General features: G+C 46.9%; 1 protein-coding gene across 1 annotated transcript; it reads left to right on the top strand.

Moving 5' to 3' along the window:
- The first annotated feature begins 224 nt into the window (after positions 1–224).
- LOC146185339 (trypsin-like) lies at positions 225–19,573 on the top strand. The gene is made up of 7 exons (XM_084606291.1): positions 225–474; positions 2,650–2,735; positions 6,721–6,824; positions 8,607–8,884; positions 9,498–9,649; positions 10,511–10,710; positions 19,435–19,573. Exons 1-6 carry the CDS (start codon positions 393–395, stop codon positions 10,682–10,684), a joined length of 876 nt encoding a protein of 291 aa, XP_084462417.1. The 5' UTR covers positions 225–392; the 3' UTR covers positions 10,685–10,710; positions 19,435–19,573.
- The last annotated feature ends 547 nt before the right edge of the window (positions 19,574–20,120 follow it).

The following is a 20,120-nucleotide window of genomic DNA, read 5'->3' as shown; positions in this document are numbered from 1 at the left end:
GGCCTTGAGCGGCATCCCTGACGGCTTTAAAGATTAGATAACGTCTACGTGGAGCAGAGGGACGTTTCGAACCGGACAGCGCTCTCAGCTGGCGAGTGGGTCGGGTCGGTCAAGCGCGTGCCGAAAGATCGCCCAGTGGGTGAGCGACGCGTCCGGGCGCGTCTCGCAATCGGAAGCAACCTTTCAACAAAGTGCCCACCGCTCGTGCCAAGCCGGGGGCATCGCTTATCGGATGCCCGCCCGGGTCAACACTCGCGGGGGCAAAAAAACATGACCCGTGCGTGGCAGACTGGGCGAGAGTGACTAGATGCACCGGTTCTGGGCCGAGAAGAGGACGACGAACCTGCGACTATAAATCGGCGTCCCAGCGCAGCCCGGGCGCTCCTCCAGACATGGCTTCGTGTGGGCTGACACCGCTGCTGCTGTTGGCCTCGGCCCGTCTTCTACTGCTGGCACGGGCGCAGTCGACGCACAGTGAGCACGCCGCGGGCTGATTTTCAACTCGGGCCGCATGCCGGGCCGACCCCTCCCTTGCTTTGCCCCCCTTTGCTCCCTAATGGACCCTGCGATCATTTGCGAGTATACGTCGCCATTATCGCGCGCGATGCATGCGCAGCCTCCAATGCTGTGCCCCTCTCCTACTGCGTAGCCTCCGTAGAAGAGTTAATCAGGATGCGCGGCTGGCATAGGTGTGTATAGGTTCAGTGAACGCACCGCGCATTTATATTCCGCCCGTAGCGGGCGCTTCCCACTAGAATTGCTAAAGGTCGGTGTCGGTGCTCGAAGTTACAGTGAACCACTTGTGCCCTAATCCAGTTGTTGCAGTAAGGGTGGACTCGTCAGTAAGGAGTGAAGAAATTAGAACATGGGCATTGGTGGTTCCCAAGAAAGCCGCTCTTCGACACTGTGGAAAGAGGACGTTCTGGGATAAAGTTATGGTACTGGATCCTGTAAACGGTAGACCACTGCAAAAGGCAGACGGTGTGCGCACGGTGCAGAGTTCCAGAACCGATTCTTTGTAGAAGTCGCTACCATCTCTGGACACAAAGTAGGGCATTGTAGCGTACGTTGGAAAGCTGTTAGAGCCACTGTATTCACAATATTTATGCAAACTGTCAAGGATGCTTCTGTACATGTACAGTGCTGCGCAAAAATGGAAACACCACGAGAATGGACAAAACTTCATGCCAGCGTTTTCTGCTGGTACCGCGCTGCTATATTCAAGATCGGTATAGGGTACTCCCCCATGATATGCTTGCCGCGCATATTTGTACAGAAAACTAGTAACCGTAGCCGATAGCGTGGTCTCAACACTTTTGGGCCGCACTGTACAACCCTCGCCTTTTGTCATATACTTGGTTTCAACTTTTGTTTCTTTGTTGGTTCATAGCCAGAACTACTCGTGACTGAAAGCCGAAGCGAATGATGGAATTGCCCATCTACAATTCCTCCTATCTTCTTTGACGGAATTATTTTTGCGGTCCGAAAATAAACGACAAAAATTAAAAGGTTGGTTAAGTCACCAGCGGCCTGGAACAGTACATACACCTGAAGATCATCTCTCTAGGCAGATTTTAAGGCGCTAGAACAAGGCGCGGGCCACAGACATCAGCCGTTCCTGAACTAAAAGCACACGAAGTATCCTTACATGCTGTAGAACACTGAAATTTACTCCCATTCATAGCATTGCACGGCCGCGCTCAAGAACAAAGTAATAAAAAGTAAATGATGTATAACAAAGCGCTAAAGCGAGTGTGATTTGCCTATACGCTATAATATGTGCATACCATATTTGCACAACCGCCCCCAGGCCGCAGAGATGGCACCTATTATATTTCTAAGTTTCTCAAACACCCAGCTTTACGGGCACAAACTGAGCATACTCGTGAAAGCATGCATTCTGCCTTCACAAAGCCTTACAGTCGGCACGTAATTGATCCATGGCGACGATGAGATATATCACTTCAGAAGAGCATTATGCGCTACCTCGCTCTACGCATTAGGACCCGCTGTAATGGCATAATGAGACGTGAAATCTAGCTGCCCTGCAGTCATCTTCCATTCCGCGTCCCTCGGCAATTAGTGGAGCACATTTGCCGCCTTCTGTTAACCTTGAAATGCTTTGATGCGTTCTGAAGTGCCTGAAGCGCTTCGTCGTCGCCGTGGCGACTGTGCGTTCCCGTTGAAAGCTGAACTACTCGTAATGGGACAATTACCACTCGGCTCCTAGGAGGATGTTAATATGCGCACGAACGAAAGCGTGTTATTAGTGAGCTGGCCGGCACCAGTGAACAATTCTGCGTTTTTTTTTTTTCATGCTACTGTATATCGTATGTATATATATATATATGCTTCTTCCTAACCGTCTCTGTGTTACAAACACTCCTTCGGGGCATTAGACTCTCGCCGCTAGTCTCGGCTAGTTTCTCATAAAATTCTGTCAAAGTGTTTACGTACTTTGTTAGCGTACCTCGCCTCTTCCTCCTCCCCTCATTCCCCAAAGAAAAAAAAAACCCCTCAGAAGGTCAAATTTCTCGCAGGAATATCAATGACTGTACGCCAATTATATTAAGGAGCAGCAGTGAATGGAGCTGTTTGTTCCAGAGCGAATGATGGAGTAACAGCATTCGGCTTCGTCGTTTAATGCAGCCTGCGGTATAAGCTTCCTGAACGAGAAGAACATCGAGCGCATCGTCGGTGGCCAGCCCGCAGACCCTGGGGAGTGGCCCTGGCAGGTACGACTGCGTAGATCACGATACCTCTTCATCGCTGATGATGCGCCAGTTAACTGTGCGCACAACGCGCAACGCCTATTTTTCGTCAACACTAAGCCAAGGTCACGCCTAAAATCAATCAGCGTTCTCTGAAGTCTGATGCTTCTAATCTCCTTGATAGACGAATGCGAGTTATCTGTATTGTCTGAGACACTGAATACAACTTACTGAAATAATTAAGGCATAATCACCACCCAGCTTCACTAAGACTCTCACGCTCCTCATTCCCTTCTCATGGTCCCTCTCTCCATTTAGTGCACTATGGAGGCGCGTAAGCGTTCTTAACACTGCAACTCACTAAAGTGTCGAGCGGTACTTTTGTCGCTTACCTCAATGTTTCAGTAGTACATGGGTAACAAGAGCGTGACAACACAGCGTGTAAACTATTTCACGTATTAGTAGCATGGCGTCTGCAGAGTGTATATTATCTCAAAACAATTAACTAAGAACTTTGTTAATGGATTCACATGAATGAGTAAAAACCGGTGTGCAGAGGTGATCTTTTAGAAAGTAACTCTAAAATCTAAATCGATCGCACCTGTTCTAGCCGGCCGTACAAACTAGAATGAGAAAAACAAGCTGCTTCTCTTTAGATGCTTGCGAACGACATGTTCCCATATATGTAATTCTCACTACGTGTGTTCTAACGAGGGCATCATCTTGCATGCTGAATAAGCCCTGCAGAGCACGGAGTTGAGTACGGACTAAGGGAACGCGACTACGAAGCCGTCAAGTTCAGCAGGCTTTCACGCCCTTCCCCAATCCATATCTGTGAGGATAGCAGTGTGTACGCGACACCTCAGAACTCCTTGCCATGAGTGATTCATTGGAGGGAATTACGGCGTCGTTAAGCGCAGATGACTCCTAAATACAACCTCTGAGTGGCACACGCTGAAACGAAAGATGTCGAACCGAGCAAGAGACAAGCTATTTGCATTCATTAGCCCCTGTCACCGGCAGACGCTCTTTGTTTCTGTTTACAGGATTAATGGCCAAAGCATCCTCGTCGGGGATTTCTTGTTGGCCCTTTGTTCACGCTTTCGTGGAGCGAACGATTCCCGCGGAAGCGGAAATGTACTAGCCCTGTCGCTGGTGATATATGACGTGGCTTGGCCAAATAGCATTAGCGATCGCTGATGCCCGCGAGAAACAAACGCGATAAAAATCTCGTCTTCCGACCCAACAACGGCGAAAACAATTAACATACCATTTCACGAGCACTATTTTCCTTGTGATCTCATCAATCACTGCGACATCGAGAATCAGTCAAAATCTGGCAATGGCAGGCTCAAAATTAGCAGCTTATACACATTTACTAACCATAACAATAAAAAAAAAATTAGAAGACTCACAGCCTTCATCGCTATCTGTGCAATGAAAACCAGTAATGATTTATGAAAGTTAAGAAAATTAATTTCAAAAAATACTGTAACACCGAGTACGTGTTTAGGACGGCGGTTATGCGGAATCAAGCAAATCCCCCCAAAAATGGCGAGTTTCTCGTAGTCGACACAGAAAAATTTGTAAAAATTCACCTTTAATTTCATGCTGTTGGCGCCAGAGCGTTCGGTGCTTCCACTGTGGGTTTATGGTTCGTGTTCCTGAATCATGCAAGAAGAGAGAAAAAAAAAAATGAACGATAGATAGCTCCCTAAGCCAGCTAGAAGGTCAAACATTAGCAGCCATGAAATCTTTATAGGGAGCATTGGAATCGCCCTGGGACCCTGTCGCGCGTTTAGAAAGCGGAAATCGAAAATCGCTTCCGAAAAGCTTGTCTAAGGTTGTCCTGGTAATCTAGATTCTTAACGTTCCTAACTGCAACATAATTTAACTCATTCAAAACAAATGATAAAATTGGAATATCGTCACGGCGGCCCACATCATAATTAGCTAAAAGTAGTCGTAGAGTGCGCTGCACAGTATACTGTTGTCATAAAAGCACAAATAACGCTGTCTGCCCTTGTCCCGCAAGCAGGCAAAAAAAAAAAAAAAAAAGGAGAACTCCACGCTGTTAGGAAGAAGGTTAATTTGCGCGCCATCCTTTTTTTTTTCTCGGTTATCAGTACGCCCCCAGATGTACGTGCAACTCATTTATATTTGCACCTTTCTGCGGATGCCCTGATGCCCTGGATAAGCTATGAAGCGGAATTAGTCCCCTCATCTACCCGCCACTGTACACGCATGCACACACGGCTTCTAGCGAGGACTGTTCCTTTTTCTTTTTTGTTTCGGCTGCGTCATTACTAACTGCATTTTACTTCTCTTTTTCTCTCGTAAGTACTACAATGGGTAGTTCGGTGCAAATCATTCGCCAGGAGCTTAATGTGAGGAGTATTGAAAGGGTAATAATTCAGATGCTGTCACATCGCGAAGCATTCGTTTTGCTTGTAACCTGCTTTCCGCGTTCCTTTTGTTCACGTGATCCCAATGATAGTCGCTGTAGGTGGCTGTGTGCAGCATTTCTTATCCCAGATAAATTGTTCGGTGCCACGCGAGCCGTGTCCAGCGAACTTTCTGGTGCTTCGCCTCACGGCTGAGAGGATGACGGTGAAGGCTATACTAGTGATATATAAACACACAGGAAGTGTGTGAGCTTGTAGGAGAGAAAGCTCGGTCTACTTTTTCTTAGTAAAACGAACGCCCCTGAGGATTGTTTCGTTTAAGGGTACATTTCTATGGTGCTATCTTTACTAGCACATTGTTTGTCATGTGGTGAAATATGGTATCTGATGCAGCATTCAACTTATTTCAGTTTGTTTCACATCGATGCTGCCCAGTGATTTGGTTAAATACCTTGAGGATTATTCTATAGCCCTTGAATACTGCAGTTAGTGATCACTAACATGCAAGCTTTAGTGAAAGTGATATTATTAAATGTATGGAAAGGGGAGAGGAGGGGGTAAATAAAATGGCGGGTGGTTTTCTTGGTGCACTTGGTGCACTTGAACATCTAAGAGTGATTTCGAAAAGCAAATGACCTTAAACAATGGGGAAGAGGGGAGGGGGTAATAGTTAGGCTTCGTTTTCAAGCGCATGAAGCAAGAAAGTTAACTACTCTAGGCCGCGTCTCCCCTCATGGATTCTCGTTTAAGAACATTCACATTGGTAGTCGCTTAATCACTAATTAATTCATGTGTGCCTCTATTATCTGACACGTGCGTACAGTCATAAGCTAGTACAGTATGTGAAAAAAACATAACGCAATGTGATAAAGAGCTGTTTTAACCAAGCTGAAAAAACGTGAGTGGGTAGCTTATGACTAACGTGCCTAACTCTGGTTCCATAGGTCCTGGATATATCGATTCTTATCTCGCTCTCCCATCTCGAGGGAGCTGCCCGATTTGGCAGCAGATGGCTGAGGCGGCAGCTCCGCCATTACAATTTGTCTCATGACGTCACACAGCTCGCTAACCAATAAGTGCCCAGCCATGCCACCTGCCAGCTTTCACCTGCCACAAGCATGCTGACAATTTTTCGCTCAGGATGACAACGCGGAATTTTCAGGCGACAGGGGCCTTTAAAGCTATGGCGTTCAAAATTCCACTGATATGGTACGGCCAGCGTCCCTGATTTCCCTCCTCAACTTCTTATCTCCCCTCCCCACCCCCCCCCCCCCCCCCCTCCTTTTTTTTTTTTTTTTTTTGCTCCTCTCACGCGAAGTGCTCATGGAAGCCACCCACGGATAAATTGTTCTCACCGCTTCTCCGCAGCCCGAAAGTGTCACAGCGTGGAGTCGTAGTTTGGGTACTGCGTGTTTTCTTATGTTTCCACTGCACATAGCGGCATGAAATACCTTAGGAATTTCTTTTTGATATTCATCAGCTGTCGAAATTGAGTTTCGTATTCTGCGTCCTTCTTCAAGGAATGAGTGACCGAAAGGTATTCCTCTAAGCACATTGCAGGAACACTAATTCAACACTAAGCTGACATATGGTACTCTCTGCAGGTGTCCCTCCGTAAGGCAGGCCGCGACGGCAGGACGCGCCACTTCTGCGGAGGCGGGCTCATCAGCGACCAGTGGGTAGCGACGGCGGCTCACTGCGTGGTCACGTAAGTGCACAATAATTTCTTTATGTGTAAAATCACCATTCACCCCCCACTTTTACAATGACATGCAGTCTTCGTCAAATGTAAAGAGTTCGCGGGGATTGCTTCTTGACAATGTTCGCAACTCTGATAATATTCGGGAAAGTTTTGGAGTTGTGAAAACAAGAGTTATGTCTCTTCTAAGATTTTTGAAACGCTGGTCATGCCCAGCGAGACTCAAAGCAAAGCTCAGGCTAAAACCACTCTGGCTCATTTATACCAATTTGCTCCTTTATACTAATCTGACAGGCGACCGTCGCAATAACTAACTTAGGAGAAACGTTGTTGTTTAGTGTCATACCTAAACTGCTTTAATTAGAGGAGATAGAAATGAGTAGGTTTGAATATGAGTACGTTAAATAAGCCAGCCTGTTTACCACAACGCAGTACCAGTGGCCCTAACACATTTGAGCAGGAAATTATTAACGCTTATTAAGGGCCAATGAAGCTTGTTAAAATATCCTCTAGAAGGAATCGGCCCGCAGTTACGTAAGCGAGGAAACGCGTTCCTCAGTTTTAAATGCTGTAGAACAAAAGTTAGATAAAGGCGAAACAAAAGGCGCCCGTACACTATGCGATGGAAGTGAACGTTAAAGGCCCTCAAGTAGTCGAAATTATTTCGGAACCGTCACTACGACGTCCTTCATAGCCCATGTCGTTTTAGATACCATATCCAGAACTAATAGCAGGAATGGGAATACAACCAGCAGGTGGTCTTGAGCAAGAAAACAAATAGCAGCATTCAAGCTATTGAGATAGCTTAAAGTGACCACAGGTACACATAACTTCATGGCTCACACTTCATGCGACCTTCTTTCTCCTGTTTAGTCTAGAGCAGCGAGGTACGACGAGCACCGCGAAGTGGACAGGTGGAATAAAGGAATTCAACGTGCAAAAACGTGCTATGGAGTGACGTTTAGTACTGGGAGTTTGTGTGCGCCAAACACGAATGGCCTATGGAAGACGCTCTAGATAGCTAAAATTGTAAAGACCTGGCGGCGAAAGCAACTGAGTCGTAATTGGGGAATTGACATCGCTATTACTGTCTTCCAGCCAGAAATAGGACACTGCAATGAATGTAGTTAAATTATAATTATTAGGAATGATTCATTCGCTAGTTAACATCATTCATCTTCATTTTTATGTCCACCAAGAACGTCACGGTGAAGTCGTAGAAGCAAACTTCAGGTACAGTGACTGCCTCCGCTGAAACACCCAACACAGTTTAGTGAGATGCCTCTGAGAGCAACATGTAGCACATGTCACTGTGACACTCAATAGTTGTCTGATAACAAGAAATAAATGTATGATTGGAATGTATCGTATACCCCATGTAAAAGGGCATAAACTCGAGCTAACGACATTCTAGTCGAAGTAAAGAAGAAATGAGCATTGCCAGGACATGCAATGTGAAGGGAGGATAATCGATGATCACTAAAGCCAACAAGCTGGATTCCAAGGAAAGGGAAGTGTAGCAGAAAGCGGCAAACATTAGGATGGACAGATGAAATTACGAAGTTTTCGGGGGTCAAGTGTATGCATGTAGCAAACGACCGGGTCAATTAGACGGATATGGGAGAGGCATTTTCCCTGTAGTGGGTGTAGTTCGGTTGCTGATGGTGAGGGCAAGGGCTGTATTTTAAAGCTGAATAGCAGAGCTTCCCTGCCTGTCTGCGTAAGCACTGTCAACGCATTTACGTCAAACGCTGCTTGTTCAGAAGAATGTCCGCTTTTCCCGCCCCGCAGACAGCATGGTACGGTAATACAGCCAGCAAGCACCATCAAGGTGCGCGTGGGAGAGCACGACCAGAACGTCCTGGAGGGCGAGGAGATCCAGGTTAACGCGCGGCAGATCTTCAAGTACCACGGCTACCAGGGCTACAACAACGACATTGCGCTTATCAAGCTGGCCAAGCGGGTTCGGCTGAGCCGGCGAGTGCGACCAGTTTGCCTGCCGCACCGAGACGAGGTCTTCGAGGGACAGAACTGCGTGTCCACGGGCTGGGGTGCCACCACATCCGGAGGTGAGCACTGCGGGACCATTCTGACGATCGTGTGAGCAGCTGCACAGTTCCAGCAGGGAGATGAGTCATGCGCTGTGTAGACGAGCAAGCGACCCATTTTTGGTGCGTTTTTCAGTCAGTCAGTCATTTTTTATTTGAAGGAAATCACTCCTTCCTGCGGGTGGCAGAGACAAAAGGCATGATTGCCTGACGAGGTCTCTGTGCGCATTCTTTGGAGAATGCTTATGAGCAGCTCGAAATGCATATTGATAAGCCGAAGAGAACAAGTATTGAAATCACGCAAAGCAGAGCGAAATTTGAATTCTTTTATTTGTTTTGATATGGAGGAAGGTAAAAACTGTTGCGCTTTGTGGTAAAGTGACCTTGCTCGACCTGCCGGCAGTGGACTTTCAGACAACTATTTTGTTTGGGTATGGAATATTAGCGCAAATAAATTACACGTGGTTGATAAGCGGACGTGGCAGCGATATATGAAACGAGGTTAAGTGCAGTCCCGGTCATTCTGCTTTTTGGGCGACTCTGATAAGCGAGCTTCCCAAGCATGCTTTCCTGTGCCCTTCTACCCATCAGCTGAGTGCTGTGCACTCTCCAAGCAATGCTGCCTTCCCTGCAGGTGGTGCTCCCTCGTCCGTGCTACGCGAGGTCAGCGTGCCAGTGTACAACAACAACGTATGCTACGCTCCCTACGCACGAAGATTCCGCATAAATATCCGCAACTGGCACTTGTGCGCCGGAGCTCTGGAAGGCGGCCGCGGGTCCTGCTACGTGAGTTATGATCCCTCACAATGTGGCTTGTAGCTGTGGCAAAACTTTAGTGTCGACAACGAAAAAAAATTGTCATTGATTCTCTGACTTAGTGTTATCCTATAATGATGAACAATAAGATACCAGGCACTATCATGTGTATCCTCGACGGTTATGGGAGTATGAACATTGCCGTTATGAGTATGAGGAATGGTACTCCTATTCCTATGTGGGACGCAGTGGGCTATGAGAAACACTGTAGTAAAGGGGTCTGTATTGGTTCACCCGCCACCGCTCTCAGACGTGAAATGACACAGCTTAGTAGACCGAAGTTTTCGCGTTTATTCACCCCTTAGGAGATGCAGCCTCCGCGCCCGGGATTCAATTTCATGACTTAGGGTTGAGAAACCGAAAGTCTTAACCACTAAGTCACTGTGGCGGATAAATCTTGGAAACTATGGAGGAAGCCCAGAAATTCCCCCCACTCCTTCTCATTCGCTCCTCTTAAAATAGTAAGCCCCACATACAGCCTTTTCAAAAGTTCGAAACCCAAGTGGTCTGCAGTTTGCTTGGTAGTGCCTCTTGTAGCATATTGGAACTCCCAGAACGAAAACGTTCTCTCCTTCAAGTTAAGAGGGAAGCTGGCTATGCATACAAAGCAACACAGCGTAGCCTCGAAGCGAGCTGGTTCAGGTCTTCACTTTTTCTACCAGGATCTACCAGGAGCATTCACCTCTAAGAGTATTCACTTTTTCGCAAACGCGCAAATGTGAACGCTCTCAGACCTTGTTTAGGCTTTGATGACTTCAATCTTCGCATCTACGCGGGTTCAAGTGGGCCTGTTTGAGCCACGTCGTGCTGTCTGGCATGTCTGTCTCGCAGGGCGACTCCGGAGGACCCTTCCAGTGCAAGCGTGCCGACGGCAGCTGGGTGCTCGCCGGCCTGGTGTCCTTCGGGTCGGGCTGCGCGCACCGCGACTACCCTGACGTGTACACGAGGGTCACCGAATACCTGGACTGGATATCTCAAACCACCGGAGGAGTAGTCGGCACATGATGACCTCGACAGCCATATTGGTTCAAGTAAGTGATGCTTGAGTCATCATTCAGTGCGCCACTTTCCTACCTTTCATGGCCATTCCTCAATATGAAATTTGCTCAGCTATTAGACTCACACGGCTTTGGAAAGCTTTGCACGGCTTTGCAAAATTGCAAAGGTTCAACGTTCTTTGATCCAAGTTTCACGACCGGTGGTCATTGGAAGCTGCTGTGGCTGCTTCAATCCTGGCTGGCACTTAGCCTTTCGGCAATAAGTTGTCCGGTGGTCTTGGTAGCCTATCTGACACAGCTGCGATCTCTGCCTTTATGAGATCACGCATGCGGATGGCGTATTTATCTAGGTTAAATGAAGGGGTGGCGCAGACGGAACGGGAAGGCGACGATGTTTACTACAGTGTTGGTTTATTGCATAGGGTGAGAGTGCGTTGCATTTTTACATGAAGCGTAATCGGCGGTGGCGATAGTGTAGTGCTCGTGATTGTCCCGACGTTGAAAACGACGATGTTTGCCGCACAGCAAAAGATGAAACAACATGCGGCGCACGAGTACGTAGCGCCATCCGTGGAACGCATGAGGCAGTAGGTCCAGGAATAACGTGAAACTTGCAAATGAATGCAATACAGCAAACGGTTTAAAATAAAATTTTGATTACACCTGTCAGCGCTGGACGTGGTTCTCTGGTCATCAAGGAAGCATCGTGGGAGTGTACGAAATCACTAAGGGCATGAACTAGCTTCATGCGAGAGTCGTGCTACCGAAACTATATGCCTACTCCGCAAGAGAAACACACAGACACACAGAGAGAGAGAGAGAGAAAGAAATGAAAAGTGGGGAAGTTAACTAGCCGATGCCCAGTATGCTACAATACGCATGGACTTAAAGACTTCGCCAATCGCAAGTTAATATTTCGGTGAAGTTGGCCTCAAATTTGAAAAGAGAACTCTATTTTACTGACCTTGACAAGGAAGTTTGAACGACCTATGAATTTAAAAGCGAATAGGGGGCTCTTCACTTACACAAGCAGTGCGTAGCAATTGACGATGAAATTTTTCAAAATAGTACATTCTTCTTGCATCTGTTTCGTGAATGCTGCACTGTACTGTTTGCTCCAGAACTGACACTGTCTGCCATCATCGTCGGTCAGCAATTGTAACCTTTGAAATTTAAAAGACAGTATTGGCGCGTCGAATTCTGCCCTCAACGTGATGGCCGCCTCGGGAAATGAGCATGCATGTATAAAAAAAGACCGCAGCAGACTCGTGAAATGACCAGCGAAGCGCTAGTCTCTTCGCGCCGAAGCGAAATTGAGACACTATTTCCTTCGAGGTCAAAGGGACAGGCATACATTTTCAGAGACAACGGCTTTGCAGCGGAGTAGAAACCCTAGAGCTAGCATGTTCACACGTATGTCTAGCACGTAGGCGCCCTGTGGTATGCGAGCACTAGTCCTAAGTATGGAACGTCGATTATTATTTAACGTTCGGCGTCCACGTTTTGCCTGCTTCCTCTGCGTTGCTAGCATTTAACTCAATCGGGTCGTCGCAGCGCTGAAAAGAAAAATGAATGAATGAATGAATGAATGAATGAATGAATGAATGAATGAATGAATGAATGAATGAATGAATGAATGAATGAATGAATGAATGAATGAATGAATGAATGAATGAATGAACGGCTCGGTCTTACCAAGCATCACTCCTCAGTTCTGTTGCGTGGGGGCCGCAGCGTCGTCCACACAGATCGATAGACAGATTGCGAGGAAACACATCAATAGACAGGATAAATACGCTGTCACACTCTCGAAGTAATATCCCGGTAAAGTTATTTCACTCGAAAATCTTGCCGAGTTTGTAACTGCACGATCAGCAGTCACAAGAAAATCGTATTCATAACTGCTGTCATACTGATTGGTAGTTCGCATAAACGGCCACCAACGAGCGGTTTGCGTTTTGTCTGCGTTTTACGTTGGCTTTCTTTTATTTTTAGATGTACTCATTACTTTAGCATCACACGGATTTTCGGATTTTCGGTACTGCTGTCCTGCTCCGGCAGTGTCTGATGCTCTTCCAACGGCTAGGCAACTAGCTGCACGGCAACACGTTTGCGAGCTTCCTTACCGCTCCCCTACCGCAGCAGCACGGCACCCTCCCTGTGTCTGCTGAAGGGCTTCATTTCGCACCCCTCTCGCTTTCACACTCGTGGCACCACACCGGATAAAAGCGACCGGTTCGCATTCTGCCGAGTGCGGTACCTCCGTGCGCAACCGAGCGCGTCGCTTTCGAGTCACGCGATGCAGCGTCACCAGGCCGGCGCGGCTCAGCCAGAAGAGACCGCTGATCGGATTATTGTTCTCCACTGCGCATGACGGCGGCATGCAAAGCCGCTGGGATATTTTTGAGCGCTGCCATGTTTGGTGTGAAAGGAAAGCTATCATGCAAACATTTTAAAAAGCGACTACAAGGCCGCAACGCCGAGGAAAGAGAAAAATGCAGCACATAACTTGTTGCAAGCGGTGTGATGTGCCCTACTCCTCTATCCGGTCTTGCATGGTCAATCCTAAACACCTTTTACACACACACACACCACATCACCAGCGTGCCTGGAGCGCAATCCTGGTATGGCATCCCGGCAGCTCTGGCTGTATCGCCCCTCTCTAAACTATCGCCTCCCCTCCGATTCCAGTTCATGGGAATCACACGAGCGAGCCGGTATGGTACATTATTCGAGAATGCTAAATATATGGTCCTTGTATCTTTTACGGTCCAGATAACGTTGACAGGATACTCTTTGTCTAGCAAGGAATGGTGCTAATGTCTAGCTAAGACATAACACCTCCACGCTCACGATAACACCGTACACTCCGCTGCAGGTAGAAAAGCTTTGAGTTTCAATCTTTACTTACCAAAGTATTTCACAAGCAAGCATGGGTTAGAACCAGTAAGGAGCAGCTGTGGTAGTCTATTGGAAATAATGCTTGAATATCCATGTCTACGCGCCTACATTTACGAGTGAGTAGCAATACAGTGGCAGGTAGGCCGATCGGGGATGTACAAAAAATATCAATCACTCTGATAAGCGAACGAGGATCAGATGCATAGAAGAAGATTAGTTTTTTTTTTTTTTTCTTCACCATCAAGTGAATCCAACTAGCCAAACTGATGACTGATTTAAATAAAACGAGCGCTGTGCCTAATAATGCGAGCTGTACTACTAACAAATGTAGGCATTTCGTTACATAGCATATTATTACACTTCATGACAATATGGGGAGTGAATGGTTGTGTTTCTGACTTCCCAAAGGTATACCGAAGTAAGTTGACTTCAAGGTGGCCCCTGTAGCAAACGCCTGGCTGTAGCGAGAGGCCCGGGGCCTTTAAGTCGAACGTAAGTGGAAAACACTTAGACTTCCGGACTAGGGAACTATTAAGTCATAGAAGAGTCGGGTAAAGGCTCAGAAGAACTAACCTCCGGTAGCCCGGTGATCTCAATTGACTCGGAAACAGCTCTGTCTGTTAGCCTTATCGATTATTATTGAAGATTACTTCTGCAGCATTATATACTCTAAACTGATATTACCCTATGAGGAATTAAAAGTCAAGTAACATGCATCCTCAGCGCACTCTCTATAGGAGCAGGATATTATTTTCAATGCCAGGGTATATGTTCGGCACTGACAAACGGAATGATGTACGGTTGGCAACATAGGTACATTCTCCCCCCAAACAACATTTATTGGATATAGTTATCAATTGCAGAAGATATTTAACAGTGACACCGAATGCCTTAAGCTTAGCAATTAAAGGCTATTCTCGGAAGCTACATCTGACTCGCAATGTGCAGTTGTTTTTCTTGGCTCGGCCATATATGCTTCGCGACATGTTAACGTCGACAGGAAAGTGATCGAATTTCCACGAGCAAACGCTCGTGCTAGCTGTGTACATAAACGACAGACGCCCTATCGAAACACTATCGACGGCGGAGCAGGAAGCCGCCTAGATCTCAAAGCTCGCGGCGTCTACTAATCACTGTGGCGAGTCATCGATTATCGGCTTCAAACTGCGCCCTACTAATTGTTTTCTTCCCCTCTCGATACTCTATTGGTGCGCTAAAACAAACGCATGCATCCAGAAGAGCTGCGATATCTTTGCTAATCGGCAGTGAGTGTGAGTACAAGAGCTTGTCGAAGTTTCGAACATGTTCACCGTGTATCCAAGTGTGTATGACCGAGTGTTTGTTGAACGTGCATGCTTATACAGGCGAGAGTGCATGCATTTGTGTGTACGGGTGAGAGTGCGTTTGTGCGTGCGTGACTGTATGAGTGTGGGGATGCGTCCGAGTGCGCATGCGTATGTGTACAAGCATGGTGTTTGGGGGTGCTAGCGTGGTGAATGCTTTGAATGTGGCATTGACACATTGACATTGTTTATTAGAAAAAAAGTAATGCACAAACATATATTATACTCTGTGGATATTGGAAAGATGAGCGTTTAGGACGTGCATTGGGCTGCACTTCTAGTTCGCTCGCATCATTCGTTGTGTTTCAGCCCATCAGGATGTTTTTATGGTGAGCGCCCGTACACCATAACGTGACTGAGTGAGAATTACCCTGCGGCCGTGACCTCGTCTCGCTTATCCTCACAGAGACTTCTGCGAAACCACTCCCTGGCGCTGCTCACACCCAGGAGAGGGAAATAACAAAGCAGAAATAATAAACAGGATCTCCGTCGCTGAACTAAGACGTCGCCTGGCGTCCAAGGTCACGCTGCTCCGTCACGGTGAAGTAGTAGCGCAGGGACGGTGTCTTCTTTTACGAAAGTGAAAGGCTGACGTCCACCACTCGTCGTGATTTCAGGCGGTTGAACTTGTTTTCTGCAGTTCATTGTCGCGTTTGGATGGCGCAATCATCTGGAGCACTCGATACGGCACCGCCACCCAGAACGTTCCTCGCGCGCTCAGCCCCTATCGCTGATAAAAGAGAGCGCGCCATAGTCCGGTAAAGGAAGAGGGCAGAAAGTGCCGCCGCCTGTTCACGAGGTGACACTACAAGGAAGAAACCTAATGATTTCACCAACAACTAGTTATTTTTATGCATACATCTATACCAGTAAGCGATCTTCCACTAATTTGCACAAATAAAATCGACGATCATCGTACAGATCGGTGCGAAGCAAATCTGCACAAAATTTGCCGTAGTGAAACTGTAATTGCAATGATGGAATGTTTCAACACGCATCAAAATACCGACACTCCAATCCGCGCACTGCGTTCACCACTGTTCGAAAACTTTAGCATAGCTATACAGCTTTACCGCTAGCGTTACATCATTCGTGTCAATAATTAATCGAGCTCCAGATCCCGCAGTAGTAACAGGACATCCCACAGCTCGAACGGTACCCGTGCACAGAATGTGTGTAGTTCCAGGAGAAAAACAGCAGCGGTACTGTATGGAATAGTCGGTCATTGCACACTGCAGAAAAGGCATTCAACCAGATACCTGCGAGGAAATCGGCTGCGAGATACATTCATCCTAAATGCCTCCCAAGGTAGACATTCTCGCAGGAAGTTAGGGCAGATCTGGGAAGGTTTCATCCTGAAGGGGATTGCTCTACACAAACTCCCAGCAAAAAATAAGTGCGATCTAAAGGAGCTCGACTACCTCAGCCTAGTGAAACCAACTGAGTTTCTTAAGAATCAGGTCCCCTAGGTGCAGTAATCTTTACACTTCGAAGTGAGTTAATCAGGCAAGAGTAATTAGGCGTTTATTTAGATGTTGCTTTCAATGCAGAAGTTATAGCTCGCTTTAAGAAACAACCGGCCGAAATGTTTGCACCAAGGTGCCATTTGAGAAACATTGGGTATTTACCGCGGCATTAGAAGAACGAAGGCACGTGACAGCTGTTGGCATACATATCTGGCCCGGTGCACACGCAAACCCCGTCGAGGACTGTCCTCCGAAGAAAAGCGGATTTTGTACTAAGCGCCTCGAGACGCTTGAGTAGCACCGCTGTCAAGCGGAAGCTTTTGTAACTTGCAAACATCCTCTTGAAGTCGGTAAAAGAGCTGGGCCGGCTTGCACGATAAAGTCCGAGCTAAGTCCAGACTTAAATGGTATCTTTAGAAAGACCAAGCTTATTTAAGACGGCTCGTGTTCCGAACGTCAAACTCTTCGGGTTCATGTTCACCAAAGTGGCTTCTCAGAACGGCCTCAGCAACCACTTGGGGCATTTTTCCTCGTAACACAATCTTAAGCCGCAAAAAGCAATGGCACGGATTTTACACAACGCAAAATTGACGTGTACACCTTACAGCAGGGACAGTGCCAGCGCATCCCTGTATTTCCCTAATTTCTCTACTTAGACACCTGGCGTCCTTGTGCCTTAACCAAAACAGCACTAGAGTCGTAATCATACAAGCGACTTATTCAAGTCAGGACTGTTGCCCAGTTTTGACTCCAGTCTTAAGCAGCCATGCTAGTGGCCTATTCTTTAGACTCCAGTTAAGTCTGGACTTAGCTAAGACAGTCTTAAGATTGTTTTGTGCAAGCGGGCCCTGGTTTACATAAATTGTACTCCGATGCAGACCCATCTATCAGCTGATTTTAATGTTGACACACACATTGCGTATTAATACTGTGTCTGTCATCAGTATTTAAATAATTTTATTAGTATTTATAGTTAAGTTTACCGAGCAATAAACCGCGGACTACGTCATCCGAATGCCAACAGCACCTTAGTAGTTTTTCTCGTCCGGGATTCTTTTTTTTTTTTTTTTCGTTGTGTCAGAAAACATATTTACTGAAGGTTCGGTTAAAAACAAGGCAAATCAGAAATCGTGCCGACGCATGATCTGAGCTGTGAAGCTATTAGATGCGCGAGGAACAGAAACAACAGAATTGCACCTAATATGGCAAGCGCTTGTTTTCTGTGCCTTTTTGTTGTGTTATGTTTTTAGCGGAATTCCTAGTGGCTGCGCAATGCGATGACCAATTAGCACGACAGCGTTTCCTAAATCATGATTTAACGCAGATGAGCACGTGACCTTCCGCCAAAGTACATGGGCTGCAAGCGTTTTTCTGTAAACTGAAGTAGGCGTAAGCAGCGTGAACCCGGGAGATTATCGGGCAGAGAGGATCTTTCGCAGTTATATATAATTTTTCTGAAGGCCCATGTGTTTCCAGTCTTTTATTAAACTGAAGCGGTTTTAGAATTAAACTAAATTGAAGGAGTCGCATATGTGAAGGCGAAGGTTAAATCTTAACAAGCTGGTTTGCACTACCATTTAAATTGACGATATTATCGCTGAACAAACCTATTTCGGTAGTCAGGCTTCTCCACAGTACACGTTGACGAGTAGGAATACCAGTGATGACGCCATCTGTAGAGATGATACTTTTGCAACGCAGAAACGTTTTTTCCGAGGAAGAACACCAAAGCCAAGGAAAGTAATGGTTTCGAGGCGTTGTTCGGCGGCATCGGGCGACTCACTGAAAGGAATGGGCGAAAGCTGCTGAAATTCTACGCGTCCCCCATAAGTACGTCATCCTCTAGTTTCGCCGCACTGCTGCAGTGCTTAGAGGAGGAGCCTAAGAATTGTTGCGATTTTACAGTAGATTACATCATCACTTCAAATGGTAGCGCGAAACCACTTCGCGAGCTTAATATTCATGTATCTCAGGAAATTGTCGAAAAATTATTTCAGCTTCCCTTTAAAGCTCAGCATTGCCATAGGCGCATGCTTTCGGCTATTGATACTGGATGATTGTCACTCCGGCATTAGTAAAGCAACAAACCAGTCCTCTTTCAGAAATCTGAAACATGTTTTAGCCATCAGAGACTGGCAAGCAACGAAAAAAGTCGGGGAGTTCGCTTCTGGTCAGAAGAGACTACTTCAGTTCTGGAGCGAAGAAAAGTGGAAGCTTTCAATCGCCGAGTTTGGGTGGCAACATCAAAGATGCAAAAAAAAACAAACATTCTTCTTTTGACCCTCTGTGAAATATGGATCGCTATAGGACATGTTCTGTACGTTTGTAGTAATGCAGCACTGAGAATGAATTTCCGCTGGAATGAATTTTGCCTCCAGCACGTTCAGAGTCGCTTGTAGCTCGCGCCGTATCTGTGACAACATAACGCCGTGGTGACAGCAGCCATCATAAGCATCCTTTGTGGATGGATGGACTAGATGAAGTTCATCAAAGCTCCCTTCGAATAGAGCGAACCTAGCGCCCCTTGCACAAATGTTCGCGTACATACGTTATCCAATGAAGCGTTCACATGTGGCACGCTACTAAAATGCGAGTATGTTGAAGGAGAAAGCTTTTGTATTAAAAATTGGCTTACCATATAATGCAACACCATCAAGATAAAAGGCTCCCTGAAGAAGGCTTCCCTTTATTAGGAATCGTTCAGGTCACGTGAGAAGTTTTTAACCGTTGTGCGGAAGGCCGAAAAGCCTCCAAAACTGAGATCGAAGGTTCTCTTCGCGTATAGTGAGTTCTAAGGAAGCCGTAAATACTCGAATAACTGGATGGAGAGCCATACTGCCTGATGACTCTTGACCCTACGTTACCAGCAGCATTCTTCGCCACGTACTTTAGTTTTTAGGCAATAACTCCCTCCTTATGAAGGAATCTCCACTGCACCCGTCTGCGCTACGTTAAGCAGTTTAGCTAGGGGCATATAACCACTGCTTGGTAAGCTGCAAAGAAATAATACTAACGTTAGATTGTGATTCGGTTTTCATCGTGTGCAGTGGACGTCACAGTCGTGGCGCCACCAACAGCAGGACTGTTCTACGAGTGGCACTACCGCGACGTCGAGACGAGCTGACAAGAAGAGGAGTCATACCTGCCCGCCGGTGTTCTCGACGAAAATAAAGACCAGCCTTTTGTTTGCCCACCAAGCACATCGTGTCACGCAATTCTTCCGGCCTAATAGAGCCCGGCGGCCGGAAGGCGGTCGCTGATGAGCCGGGCATTACGGCGATTGCCTATTGCCGAGGGCAACCACGTCCGCGCAAAGATGCTCGACTCTCATTGACCGCATCCGTACGGTCACACATGGCATGTATATATACGTTTTGCTAGCAAAAGACTCGCTGCCGTTTACATCGACTTCAGACAAGCACTTACCGGCCTCGAACGACTAATACAGAGCCAGGTTCTAATCGATCACGCGCCGCACTAGTGGATAGAGCGCGCGTATACGCCAGCTTATTGGGTGTTCGACGCACGTCTGAGGACCTTACACCGGACACCGGGAAATAACTTCACGTTCTTCACGAAGCAAGACACATCTTGCGTCATTGTGGCAGCAAGTCCAGGATTTTAGGGCTCGTGCGGACCATTTATTTTGTTCTTCGTTTTTCCCTCTCCCTTCCTCGCCTATTATTGTCCCTCCTTCGGGCGTGTGGAAGCACTCTTGTTTGAAAAGCGCCCG

The sequence above is a fragment of the Amblyomma maculatum genome, chromosome 6 (genome assembly GCF_055883805.1).
Source record: "Amblyomma maculatum isolate TAMU_Amacu chromosome 6, ASM5588380v1, whole genome shotgun sequence".
Taxonomy (NCBI): domain Eukaryota; kingdom Metazoa; phylum Arthropoda; class Arachnida; order Ixodida; family Ixodidae; genus Amblyomma; species Amblyomma maculatum.
The sequence above is the reverse complement of the archived record's forward strand: the minus strand, read 5'-3'. Positions and strand labels throughout refer to the sequence as shown.